Here is a 13,864-nt window from a genome sequence, read left to right on the forward strand (position 1 = left end):
GAATCCTTCTGCCATCCCTGAACAAATGTCCTTGCAAAGACCTCAGAGCAGGTGCTGGTGCAGATCCCAGGGGAAAGCAGCAGAACAACACAGGAGAAATACAAGCTTCTTGGCCACCACCATCCAGATGCCCCTCCATGGCAGTCATGGTTCCAGACATTCTTCAGCAAAATCTTGAGAAGGTTCAGTTTCTCCCCAAGACCCTATTAAGGTTCCTGTGGCCCATGGAAAGATAGCTGGGCTCAAATCCAGTCTGCCACTTATTTCCCATGATACTTTAAGTCATTTAGGTATCTGAAGACTCAGGTCACAAGAGTGCTCTCTCTTCTTCCTGCCATGGAAGGGTCAGATTAGAGGAGGCCGGGGGCCCAGTGAGCAAGGCTGCAAAATGCTTGTCATGTTATCTTACCTCTGTCACCCTCATCGTCGCTGGTGCTATGATTGCTTCTGCAATATAAAACAACATATAGGCAGTAGCTGTTCTCAAGACCAGGAGCCCTGGCAGTGCAGAGTTTAGGACTTGGCTGCCAAACAAAAGGTTGGGACCCACCAACAGTTTCATCTGTGAAAGATGTAGTAGAAAGACGTGGCTGTTTGCTTCCATGACAATTACAGGGCTTAGAACCTCGCGAGGCTCTTCTATTTGGTCCTGTAAGGGCTTTTAGGGGTCAGAATTTTCTCCACAGCAGTAGGTTTGATTTTAGGTACTCCACATGTAGTCAGGGACCTCACCAAATTACTGAGGAGCAATGATGTCAGCTTGAGAATTAAGGTGCACCTGCTTCAGGCCATGGTCTTTTCAATCACTTGCTATGTATCTGAGAGCTGGATACTAAGTAAGGATGACGGAACAATCTATGTCTTTGAGCTGTGGTGTTTGAGAAGAGTACTGAATATCACATGATCTGAGAGAAAAACCACAAAACAAAACAAATATGTCTTGGAGAAGGCACAGCCAGAGAGCTTCCTGGAGGCAAAGATGACAAAGCTTTGCCTCACATATTTTGGGCATGGTCTATTCTTTAGAGAGGAGCATCATGCTTGGAAAGGTAGAGGGGTCAGCGAAAGAGACCCTCAGCCAGGTGGACTAACACAGTGACCACTGCAATGGGCTCAGTATGTCAGAGGTGATGAGGATGGCACGGGACAGGCCAGGGTTCAGATCTGTCATACATAAGGTGGCTATGAGAAGTACTCCACACCATGGCACCTAAAACACAACAACAACATGTGGTAGGAGAAAGGAGAGGAAGGGTGGTCTCTTTCCCCATTCCCCCGCCCCCCCATCAGCTCTGGGTTTTCCGGGCGGGCCGTGCACAGTCTCCAAGCAGCTGTGCATGGCCCCCCACCGACCCGGGTCCACCCCCGTGGCTGCCCCTGCCCCGCCTTGACCAAGCCCCATTCTCTGAGCCCGCGCGCCCCCTGCTGGAGGCCGGCGGCAGGCACAGCCTCCAGACTGTATATAAGGGCAGCGTGGCGCGCAAGACCAGGACGCGAACAGAGCGCAGAGCCGCCGCCGAGCAGGAGCGCTGTGCGCCGTGAGCCGGCCCCGGGTCCCCACGCCGCTTGCCATGGCTGGTCCGCCTCAGCAGCCCCCTTACCTGCACCTAGCTGAGCTGACGGCATCCCAGTTCCTGGAAATCTGGAAGCATTTTGACGCAGACGGTCAGTAAAGCGCCCAACTTCTGTGCCCGTCAGTCCCCAGGGACCTGCGGTGGAGGCAGGGGTGGTGCTGAGTGCAGGCTGGGGTACCTCTCTGCTGCACGCAGAGTCAGCCCGAGTCGGGGTCTCGCGTTTGGGAGACACAGATGCTCAGGCGACAACTGTCAGCAACTTTTCTCCTCTGATTAAGGCTACTGGAGAGGCCACCCATTCTTGCAGCCGCACCCGGGCAAGTTGGAGCTTTCCCGGAGAAGAGGGCTGGGCTGGGAGGGTTCCCGAGATGGTGACGCCCCTGCCATCTCCCCACCTTTCTCTTCAAGGCAACTTCTTGGCTTCAGCTGTTGCAGCCACAGGTTTCTGAAACCCACTCAACCCTTCCCTCGCGTCCCCTTTTTGTTAACTAGCAGGTTAGCCATTGCCCTCCTAAAGCCGGCGCCACGCTGGGGGCTCTGAGAAGGAAAGCCTTGGCCTCCCCAACCTGGACGGCTTCAAGCAGAGTGAGGAAGGGCACCCTCGGCCTCTTTGCCCATTTTCCAACCCTCATGAACCTTTTCGGTTTCGCAGCATAGCAGCAGGGGGTATGGTGGGGGCAGGGCTAGGTAGGGTTCCACCCCATAGTGATGATCTTGGTTTGGGTAGCCCCCTCTCTGGGTAGCGGGAGGCGAGATCTTAGAGTCATCAGTGACCACCTCTCTGGTCTGGGTGGGGCTGACTGGCTCACCCACAAAACCAGAAGCTGGATCCCAGAGCCTTTGAGCAGAGTCTCCCAGCACTGAGATTACAAGAGTCTTATCACTCTTCAATTTAGGGCACAGGAGACACTCCCCCCACCCCACCCCAGCCCCCACCTCTGGAGGCTTCTCATATCACTTGAGACTTTTTCCATCACTCCCAGAAAATAAGTGCTCTGCTTTTCTTCTGAGAGCTCTCAGCTAGGGGTGAGCATCTGGGCATTACAGATGCGATTTCAGGCAGGGGGGTGGTCTGGAGTTTGCATCCTGAGGCTGAGGGGGGGGTGAGAAGAAGAGAGGAAACGAGGTGGTGGCGCCTCTATCTCTCCTGCCACCCTTCCTCACCTGAGCGAGGTGTGGAGGTGGCTTAGGGAAGGTTCCTGCTCACAGCGCCATGGGAAAGTATGGGTTAATCACACTCTTCACTGAAGCCTCATCCCTTGGAGTTCACTGAAGGGGTGGAGCACTGGGTGGCTTGGCACCTGGCTGAAGACCCCAAACTGCCTGTGAGTTACTGAGGGAGGCTGGGGATGCGGTTCAATCTGTAAAATGGGGCCAAGGAGGGGTTGTATTTCCAATCCCCTGCTCATATGGAAAGGTTATAATGGGCTTTGCCGCCTTTTAGTATTCCAGATGACATGCATATTCCCTAAGGATGCTCCAGCCCATTTATCTGCACCAGAGACTCGCATGATCAAGGAAAGTTACCAAGTGGCCAAGGTTATACCACCGGCCTCCTGCCAGATGAGTCAGCTAGAAACAGAGGACTCCACAATTTGACTTTTCCTCTGCTCTCAGAGGGAAGGCCTAGAATCATGCAAATCCCCACATTTCCCTGAGACACCATACTTTTCACAACATAATCGCACCTTCTTGAATCTCACTTGGTGAGGCTGCTTGGCAGAGTATGATTCTCTTGTACAGACCAGGGAACAGATTGGGAAGTGACATGTCCAAGGTCATGAGGCAGGTTAGTGGTGGGGCTGGTCCCCAGCCAGGGCTCATTCCCACACCCTGGATTCTGGACATCTGGTTGGATAGGAAGGTTTTTCTATGATGACAGGTCCGCATCTTCCTTCCATTCTATGTCATGCTGCTCAGCCCAGCCCTGGAGGTGACCAGCTGTTCCTTTCATCCCAGAGAGGGGTCTTTGGGTGGGCTAGGCCATGGCTAAGCTAGCTAGAAGAAGAAGCCCAAGAGTCTTCAAAGACTCCAAAAGCCATGGTGCCCACTGCCGTCAAGCTGATCCCCATGCACAGTGGCCCTCCATCAGGTCCCCAAGGCTGTAGAACCTTACAGGAGGCCACCTTTCTCCCTCCCGGCCTCCTTGCCAAGTGGGCTTCCCATTGCCTTCTCTGGGTCACAGGCTTAGGGAAGCCCCAAGAAAGGACTGGGGACTAGCAGAGAAAGAGGGTGAACATGCCAAGAAGGTAGAAGAGAAAGGCGATTTAGGTAAATGCGACACAGGCAAATGGGAGTTTCAGGAAAGGATCCAAAACAGGGCTTTCAGCCACTTTGCTCTGCACCTTCTCTCTGCGCTTCCTCCTGCCCTCCTCACCCTCTGCCCTGAACACACACTGACTGGCTGCCCACCTCACCACCTGCACTCAGGCCTCACTCTGGGCCCCTTGGTTACTAACGCTGGCTTCTGTTCTCTACTTGGCCTTCTCCCCATTTCGAAGAGTGCCCCAGTCACTCAGAGACCTTAAAAACCTCGAGGAGAACTTACCCTGGCTGCTTGCTGTATCCCTGGGGTAAGTTCACAGGAGCCCAATTAACCACAGACACCTGTGAGAGGGAGCACCCCCTGGATTCCCACACACCGTAGTAAACAAAGGAGACTTAGGAGAAAGCTGCTCTCCAAGAAGGAGTGGGACCTGGAAGGGAAGGAGGTACAGCCTGAAGCCACTCCACACAGGCGGCCAGGTTATAACCTAGCACCTCTACCCAAAGCGATAGATGGTTTACAAAATGGTCATCAGGCTTTTGGCAAAGGAAGGAAGGAGCAGCATTTTGAGAGTGGGGAACTGGGACTCAAAGGGGCAAAAATTTTCTCACAAAAACCAAGAAAACAGGAAGGGGTCCAGGTAGCCTATCTCCCAGCCCCTAGACCATTCCATGGGTTCTGGCTCAGGGATCAGCCACACTTAAACCCCTGGGAATGAGTATGTGGTTCTCAAGGGCAAAAGTAGAGAAGGTGGCAGCCTGCCTTGTGACCAGGCTGGGGACTGAGACCCTTCCACGGGTCACCTCCATGCTATGACCTGTTGCTGTCACATCAGTTCTAACTCACAGTAGGACTGCCCCCAGGGCTATGATCTTTACAGCAGTGTACCCACACGTCTTTTTCTCACAAAGGAGCTGGTAGGTTCGAACCACCAATCTTCCACTTGGCAGTCAAGCACTTAACAACTGCTACATCGCCAGGACTCCTGAATGACCCTCACCCGTCCTTCTATGTCTGAGTCTGTTGATCTGCTATTTCTTGTCTTTGTTAGAATATCTTGCTCTGCAAGATCCAGGGTCCTGGCAGGCTGCCACAAGGCTCCTGTTCTTTAGGGCCACCGACTGGAGACCCACCCATGGGCAGGTTATGATTCAAAAGAGAAATAGCTTAACCTTTGCTGCCCCTGGGGACTCAAGCAAGAGGGCAGAGAGGGCAGTGGGTTCTCACTCAGAGCCCAGCAAACATTCACAAGGGGTACAAGGTCAGCCAGAGAATCGTGCTGGTTTCTGAGAATGAATTGACAGACTGTAGGAAACGCATTACGAATGAGGGGATCTGTTACAGGGCTTGTGAAGACTGGCAATCTGGGTACTGGGAATGCCCGTCACGAGGGCACTGTAGTGATTCCTTCATGAAACACACGGAACCAAAAAATGACGGCGCTTTTACACCGGCATGGAAAAAAATGGTGAAGATGTAGCAGAGAAAAGAACACGGTTGCAGAACACTGTTAATGGCATGTGCACATCTTTATTATTATTATTATTATTAGCACAGTTTGTATCTTGAAAAATATTTCAGTGCAAATACTGAGCAGGACTGACTAGATGCTCTACCAAGTAGATGAGGTCAGACTTTCATTTTTTAAGTTAATTTCTGTAGTGTTTGAGAATTTGACAAGAACAAAGTCTTGCTTTAAGAATCAGCAAAACAATAGAGATGTAAGAAGAAAATCATTTCATCAACATTCTTCCCCTAAAAAAAGTGTGCGCATGTGTGTGTAGCTCTGCCTATAGATGCTTCTCGGTCTTTGTCCACCTCTCAATGGACCTGGTATCAAAGGTTTCTCCAAGCCTCTCCCAGGACTGAATCTCTGTCCCTGATCTTTGAGGGCCACTGAAGACTCCAGAACTTGAGCCCTTTAAAAATTAAATGAAGGAAGGACCACATATGATCAAAGGATGCTGTGTCCTATCTTCTTACCCCTTCCACACCCCAGTGAGGGGTGGGGGAAGTACTCTTCAAACTCATCCACTAATGGCCACTTTCCAGTGCTTATAAACCAGGGTGCTGATCACTGCTAATTATTTGTCGCCAGGACTGGGAGGTGGAGAGAGGCCTGGGCAGCGTGCATGGGAGCCCTCAGCGAGGGCTCTTAGAGTGTTAAAGCCTGGAGACATGCCAAGACAGGGCTAGAGAATATAGAGTTTGTATGAAATGTTTGTATAAATACTCCAGCACTGACAGTGCAATATGACTGTGCTGTTCATAAGATAATTATAGGATTGATAAAAATGATTGCATCTTTAAGCATGAGAGTCAGTGGAGTCTGGTAGCTGGGACCAAGGTTAAGGTTGTCTGAGAAGAGCTTTCTTTCATTCCTACCCAGGTCCCCTCCTAGGGTTCCATACAAATCCCTTTCAAGAGTAAGGACAGTATTCTGGGGGCAGTGTCCTGCCTACCCCTAGATTTCTTGTTAAGGCCAGGTCCCATCAGACTCTGTGATCATCTGTACAGCAGAATGAGACTGCCTAACCCCGTGCCAGCCTCATAATCCTGACACTGCGCTTAAGTGCTGCAGCCACAGAATCAATCCATCCTGTGGAAGGGATGTTGTTGTTGTCGTTGTTGATTGCCTTCAAGTCGAGCACGACTCATAGCGACCCTAGGAACAAATGGCCTGAAGCCCCTCTACAACTGCCGACATTATTCAGAGTTCATAGAGTTTCCGGAGGCACGTTGTTTAGGAAGCGGATGCCACCCTGCTTCCAAACATGTCGTAGTATGTTACTGTTGCATACTCTGCCCACCTCCTCTTTCCCCCAACCCTCAGTGCCCACTAGGGCATAGTGTTTAAAAGTATTCGGCTGCTAACCAGAAAGTTAGTGGTTCAAATCCACCGGCGGCTGGATATGGCAATTTGCTTCCAAACATATGTACAGCCTTACAAATCCTGTGCATTGGAAGAGATGCCAGTAGTGTGCGTTTATTTTTCCTTTTGCTTTCAGATTCTCAATTAGTGGTGTCACAATGGCCATCGAGTAGACGGTGACTCGTAGTGACCTTATGAACAAGGAACTGTGTTCAAGCACTATGTCAGTCTATCTTGTTGAGGGTCTTCCCATTAATAGGTTAAATGTTGGGCTGCTAAAAGAAAGGTCTGTATCTTAACCCACCAGCCAATCCGTGAGAGAAAATGTGGTCTCCTGCTAAACTCTGTTACTGTTGTTAAATATCATCAAGTTGACTAAGCCTCATAGCAATCCTTTGAACAACAGATAAGAACTTTGCCCTGCCCTGCACTGCCCTCAGTGATGCTCTGATTTCAGCCGAGGAAACCCAACGGAGAGTTTCTGTGATTCGGAATGGGCTCAGATCCACGGCAGCGGGTCTGGGTTTGCCTTGGAATCCCCTTGCTGCACTGTGCTGGCCTGTGCTCGGACCCTCCTGTGCTGACCCACCGTCCAGCCTCTCTTTTGGTGATGGCACCAGCCAGGGGATGGTGGCTGTGTCTGTGAAGCACTGGGTCTCCCTGGGGGAGGCAGCTGAGGGGATATGTTTTTGCAAACAAGCTGTTCAGCCCGCCTCGCCAGGGCTGCCGCCAGCCGCTCTGATCCAGCCAGCTCGCGTGTTTACTCTCCTTCTAGACCTCAGTAGTTTGACTAGCCTCACCCCTGGGGAGGTTTCCAGGGTTAAGGAGACCCCTTGGGGAAATATGCTCCAACCCCAGAGAGCGAGAATTAATTGAGCAGGCAGTGGCTCCGGAGAACAGCACAGCCGGGCCTGGTGGCTCTCTGCAGGGTTGCATCATGGGCTCCCTTTGCCTGACGCCCCCATCTGGGGCCTCTGGCTTGGGCCTTCTCTCCTCCGCCTTGACTTTCTACTGTCTCCCCTCCTCCCTCGTTCAATCTGCTAGCCTCTGGCCTCCCCAGGCTTGGGAACCAGCCCAATAGAAAGAAAGCTGTCAGATGTCCCTGGGCTCCAACCTGGCTCAGAAACAGCACAGCCCAGAAACACAGATTAGAATCCAAGTGTCCGAATGTTCATCTGATAAGGTCTGTCACATACACAGGGCATCCCGTGGATGGGCAGAAGGAAAACATGCTGACAGTAGTACCCTCTGACGCTCAATCCCACCAACCTCCTCTACTCTAAAACGAGGTCCATAGCACCTGCCTTGTTTACCTGTTGAGGTGTGATGCTCAGATGAGGAGGAAGGTGGGAAACTATGTCGATGGGGAGCACCACTCGAAGCAGCATTAATGTCAGGGCAGAGCCTGAGGAGGATGATTCTTTGCCCCAAAAGCTGGGGTTTAGGTGTCCCAGGGGGTGCTCGGACTGACGGTTAGAGGGTTATTTGCCTTCTGATCAGTCTGGACTCCAGCCAGTCAGCCAAGTGGCCTGGCCTCCAGAAATCCTTCTTGTGTGCTGAACAAGGATGCCCAACATATGCAGACCTCCCCTGCATGGTCTTCTCTGAGCTATGCACAGCAGAGTGCTTTAGACTGAGAGGGCACTGTACAGGCTGAGGAAGTGCTATAGGCTGAGGGAGTTCTGTATAGGCTGAGAGAGTTCTATATAGGCTGAGGGAGCCCTATTGGGTGAGGGACTGCTGTCGGCTGGTGAGCCACACCTGGGCCTGAGCTCTCACACCTGAGCATGCGTCAGCATCACCTGCAGGGCTTGTTAAAACAGATTTCTGAGCTCCACACCCACACATTCGGGTTCAGATCTGGGGTGGTGCCTGACCATTTGCGTTTCTCTCAAGTGATGCTACAGGTGGTCTGGACCACACCCTGAGAGCTACCAAGTCAGTGCATCTCAGACCTCAGCCTGCCAGAGTCCCCTAGAAAGGGTCACGTCACGCAGATTGCTGGGCCCCAGCCCCAGATAGTTCGATTCAGTGGGCTCCGCGTGGGGCCTGGGATTCTGCCTTTATAATGAGCTACTGTACCAGGTGATGCTGATGCTGTGGGCCGCAGGCCACACTCAGAGAAGCCCTGAGCTAAGCCAGGTACCGTGACTGGTCAGCAGTGAGACTCAAACCTACAGCCTATCGTGGAGGATCACCATGAAGGAGAACTGCCTGGACAGCAGTGGGTCCACTCTGGACTTGATTTACCGAAAGCTCATCAATGCTGTAGAGAAGCCAGCCTGCTTGCTGGCTGTCAGCTGCTTTGCTCAAGTAACGGTCCCTGTCCAAGCAAGGACTTCCCAAGGAAACAGTGAGACTCAGAACCCATATGACTGGGTACGCTCCTGGCAGGGTGGGTGATGTGCTGGGCTGCTAACTGGAAAGTCAGTGGTTTGAAACCCCCATCTGCTCCAAGAGAGAAAGATGGGCAGTCTCCTCCTGAAAGACCCATGGCCTCGGAACTCCAACAAGGTGGTGTGGCTGACTCAACAGCAGTGAGGGGTTTTGAGTTTAGGACACCACATTCCACTGTTTATTCATTTGCATTGGAACCCCTAAGAATTCTGCCCCTAAGATAAACTCTGACACATCAGTTCCGAACCTTTTTTTTTTTAAGGGCTGATAGGTTTATTGGGTTCCAGCCAGGAGGTCAGTGGTTAGACTTGGCCACGTGCTCCAATTCATCCTTCTTCTAACTTTAAAGTCTATCAACCAAATAAGTAAGTCTATTGACTCTAACAAAATACCTGTTGTCCTCAAGTCAGACCCAACACATAGCGGAGCTTCCAGCAGATTTCAGAGGCTGTAAATCACACAGGAGATTGCTGGTCTTTCTCCCACAAAGTAGCTGATGAATTTGAACTGCCTGCCTTTGGGTTGGCACCACAACTCCCACCCACACGGCCACCAGAGCTCCCTAATGTCCATGCATTGTTACTCTGCAGATTCTCGTTCACTAGGTCTGGGGAAGGACCTGCGATTCTGCATTGGGCAGCAAAGCTTCTCTATTCCAAACATAACTGATCAGAATCTTCATTCTACCCAGACCCTGGGTCACTGTCATGCACCTTAGATGTGCTGTACAAATGCAGTTCTTAGCCCTGACTACATAGAGAAGCATCTGGGGAACTCTGTAAAAACACCAAAAGTCCAAGAAGCCGGAAGCTCTGGGTGCAGGGCTCAGGTGGTTCTCTCATGCCGCCTGGCCTGGGAACCTTCGCTCCCGAGAAAGCACTGTTGCTGGACCTCTGCAGGCTGAAGGGTTTCTCTCATGGATCAACCCAGAGGACCTCAAGAGGACAGGCTTTCTTTCCATTTATTTATGTGAGAGTTTATGTTTCCCAACGGCTCTGCACAGCATTGCTTGTAAGGCTCTCGCAGTAACCCTGCGAAGTAGAGCAGGAAGCGACATAGTTAATGCCCCTTTTAGAGACAAAGAAACTGAGGCTCTGAGTGACTGGTGTGTTCAGCACAACAGGAAAGATCATGGAGCTGGAGGGTAGAATCATGCCTCTTTTTTTTTTTTATTTTTGTGTGCGTGTACCGTCAAATCAGATCTGACTGGTACATGAGGAGATTGACCCTCCTTCCCCGGCAGACATCTGGTAGATTCGAACCGTGTGCCTCTGGGATTGTAGTTGCAGCTCCTTGCCACTAGGCCACCAGAGCTCCCCAGAATCATGCCTCTTAACCAGATAAACCTCCAACCTGTTCAACTCTCAGAAGAGCTGCAGACGCCACTCTCAGGCAAAAACAAGTATGTAGAAAGAGAGGACAGAGGGCAGCCAATCAAGTGTTAGAGCAGCCTTTAGTCATGGCTTTCCAGGTGTCTGTGGTCAAATTAGAGAGCTCTGGTGGCCTAGTGGGTATCAAGTCATGCCACCAACCCACAAGCAGGTAGGTTCAAATCCACAAGCTGCTTCATGGGAGAAAGATAGGCAGTCTCTTCCTGTGTGGTTTACAGCCCCTGAAAACCTGCTAGAGGGTCAGCTAGGAGTTGGTTCCACCTCAGCAACGATGATGAGTGAGTCAATGAGTGATCCGATTAACTGGAAAGGGAGAATCGTCTCACTTCAGATTTTGGAAACAGGCACAGATGTGGTGAAGAATGGTAGCAGGAGTGGAATAAGGCTGTATAAGGTCCTGATCCCGTCCCCTCCCCCTCTCCCTGAGGTTCTCAGAATGTAGTTTCATTAGGCGAGGAGGAGTGATGGTTGCTATAGTAACCACATCCTTATCAATGCCCATCCACCTGAGATTTTCTTGGTGGCCAGTTACCCCTCTCCCCGAAGAGAGTAAGAGTAAAAGCAAACCCCACTTCCAACACTGAGATGTTCCTTAGAAGGATGCAGCCCATGCCATGTGCTTCCCCAGCCTTAGATAATAGGGACAGGGCAGCAGGGAGGTGCTCTGAGAGAGGCAGGGGAGCAAAGGCCTTCCCCTCAGTGGAGAGGTGCACCCCTCCCGTCCCTGCTGCCCCTGCCCACTTATATCATCCCTCCTTTTCACCCTCTGCCTTGAGCTGGCTGGTTCTGGCCATTTCTGTCTGTCTGCCTCCCCTCAGGAGACCATTCATTAAATGCTCTCAGGGAGCAGTCATCTCCAAGACGTGGCAGCCCAGGGCACATGTCTAACTGCTGTTCAAGTAAAGGCTTGTTGAAAACGAACCACATCTCTGTCCCTCTGCTGAGGGTGAACAGAGAGGAAGTGAACATAGACAGAGGGGGCTCATCCAGCTTCTAAAAGTGGGGAGCTTTTCTAAAAAACTTTTTCTTGTGCTTTGGGTTAAAGTTTACAGAGAAAACTGGTTTTCCCTTCAACCGTATCTGCTCTGTGACATACGTTTTGGTTCCCACACTGGCACAGCACTCTTCCAGCTCCGCACTGATTCTCCTTTCCACTCATCCTCCTTTCCCAGTCCTCCTCCTGCTTCCTGGGCCTCATCCCTGTGCAAATGCGGCCACTCTGATCTCCCGTGCTTCATAGATCTAAGGACTGAATACCTCCCTGGTGTTGTATTTCGGCTGAAAAGGCACCAAAGGGGTACGGTAACTCCAGGCTTGAGGGGTGACTGAGGGCCACAGCCTTGGGGGCTTTGCTCTACAGTGTTGCCACCCAGCTCTAGCTTCCTTGTCCTCTCCCTGCCCCTTCTTGTCCTTCTGTCCTGTGACAGGGGCTTCAGAGAGACCTCCCCTTTTCACCCAGTCCACCTAGCCTCTCCAGGCAATCTCTAATCAATTATACCCATTCCTTCTTCAGACTTGATGCAAATACAGTGTTAAAATGCATGTCATTGTTTACCATTCGCCCCCACCTCCTCAAGCCTCACAGGAAGACCATTTCTAAGCACCGAGCTCAGCACAAAGTGAACGGATTCGTGACTGATCACATTTAGGACACTATACATTGGGCCCTGCTTCACTGTGTGATCCTGAGAAAGTTTCTTACCTTCTCTGTGCCTCGGTTTCTTCTTCTGTCACAAGGAGAGAGTTCTAGGCTCGCACGTTGTGATCCTGCATGACTCTAAGGACTGTGACCCGGGAGATGGTGGGCTAGGCCTTGTGCATCTTCGTATTCTCCACAGCTCCCCACGGCCTGATGCAGAGGGAGGCCTCCAGTTATCTGCAGAGTCAGGAAAGAGTGAAAACACTTTGAAAGATTGAAGGTGCTAACAAAGTATTGATAATGTTACAGTGTGTGTGTGTGTGTGTGTGTGTGTGTGTGTGTGTGAACTTTAAAAATGTCACGCTATATGAAAAAAGCCAGATGCACAAGGTCACGGATCTCATTTAGGTCAGGAGCTCTGGTGGCCTGGTGGGTAAGGAGTTGCACTACCAACTCCAAAAAAGGTGGTTTGAATCCACCAACTGTTGCACGTGAGAAATAGGAACCGCCTCCTCCTGTACAATCCGCTGCCCCTGAAAACCTGCTGGACGGTCAGCTATGGGTTGGTTCTGACTCAATGCACATAACAACAACATGTATATGGAATATCAGGAATGTTCTTTATATCCATAGAGACACTACAGGCTGGTAGCTTGGGGGACTGCAGGGAAGGAGGAGTGGGGCTCGACAGGTTAATGCATGAGAGGTTTCCTTTTGGGGTGATGAAAATATTTGTAGGTAAACAGAGGTGGTGCTTATACAAGATTGTGAATGTACCAGATGCCAGTGATTGTTAACTTTGAAATGGTTTATTTGACGTGAATTCTACCTCAATTTAAAAAGGAAATGAAAGTTGGTTTACTGATAAAAGAGTTTTTTTACATTAGGAAACATCTATGCTTTCCTGCTGGATGAGGCACTGGCTGATTGTGGTTTTTTGAGGCCATTAAATTACCTTAAACAAGGTAGAATAAAAAGAAATGTACTTCTTCTTTGTGTCAGAAAATCCCATGGGAGAAGTCGCTCCTGTGTCTGCACTCCTCTGCTTTTCCTCTTGCCAGTCAGGCCACCTGATCTGCCCTCCCGCTGCCCTCCCCCTGCCCTCCCATATCTTTCCAGCCGAAAGGAGGAACTGAGGGTCACGGTGTCCTTGGTTTGGGCAGCAGATGGGAACCGTGTGTTCATGGTGGTGACGGCCACGCTGCTGGAAGAACTCCCTGTGTGCCGACGTTTGAGATCTATGAAGAAAGTGCTATCCTCTTCATTTTACAGATGGGAAAACTGAGGTCCAGAGAGGCAGTGTGATCGGTTCACGGCCCACAGTGTGTGTGACTGAGGCTGGTAAGACAGATGGCAGCTCTTAACTCTGTCAGCCTCTCAATGGGAGGTGAAGGGGCTGCCGAAGAGAAGGCAAAGCAGCAGGGTCTGGTACAAGGAAGGATCCAAAAGACTGGAGGGCAAGCTACTTATTCAGGGCTGTGTGGCTAGGCTTTTTGGCAGGTAGGCAGTCCAGCGAGATTCTCTGAGGGCCTTCCAGCTGCCTCCTGCTTTGCTCACACTCATACACTCACTCACCTCAGGTGTCCCCGTGCCCACGCTCTGCGATCCCGACCTCACTGAACCACAATGTCAGCTCCAAGCCTCCCACCTCCTAAAACGGCCCCGAGCTGAACTCCTATCCTGACCCGGCAATGCCACCATGTAGGCCAAGGTGACTTTGCCTTC

At 51.2% G+C, this 13,864-nt stretch overlaps 1 protein-coding gene across 2 annotated transcripts in view; it reads left to right on the forward strand.

The window, feature by feature from the left end:
- Positions 1–1,571: 1,571 nt before the first annotated feature.
- The window catches only part of CALB2 (calbindin 2), a 31,961-nt gene continuing 19,668 nt past the window's right edge, over positions 1,572–13,864 (forward strand). For both annotated transcript variants that reach the window (XM_006878626.1, XM_006878627.1), the window contains exon 1: positions 1,572–1,665. In XM_006878626.1, the coding sequence (XP_006878688.1) occupies positions 1,572–1,665 (94 nt within the window). The remainder of the gene's footprint in view (positions 1,666–13,864) is intronic.

Source organism: Elephantulus edwardii, unplaced genomic scaffold, assembly GCF_000299155.1.
Source record: "Elephantulus edwardii isolate Elephantulus edwardi_28Jun2011 unplaced genomic scaffold, EleEdw1.0 scaffold00001, whole genome shotgun sequence".
Taxonomy (NCBI): domain Eukaryota; kingdom Metazoa; phylum Chordata; class Mammalia; order Macroscelidea; family Macroscelididae; genus Elephantulus; species Elephantulus edwardii.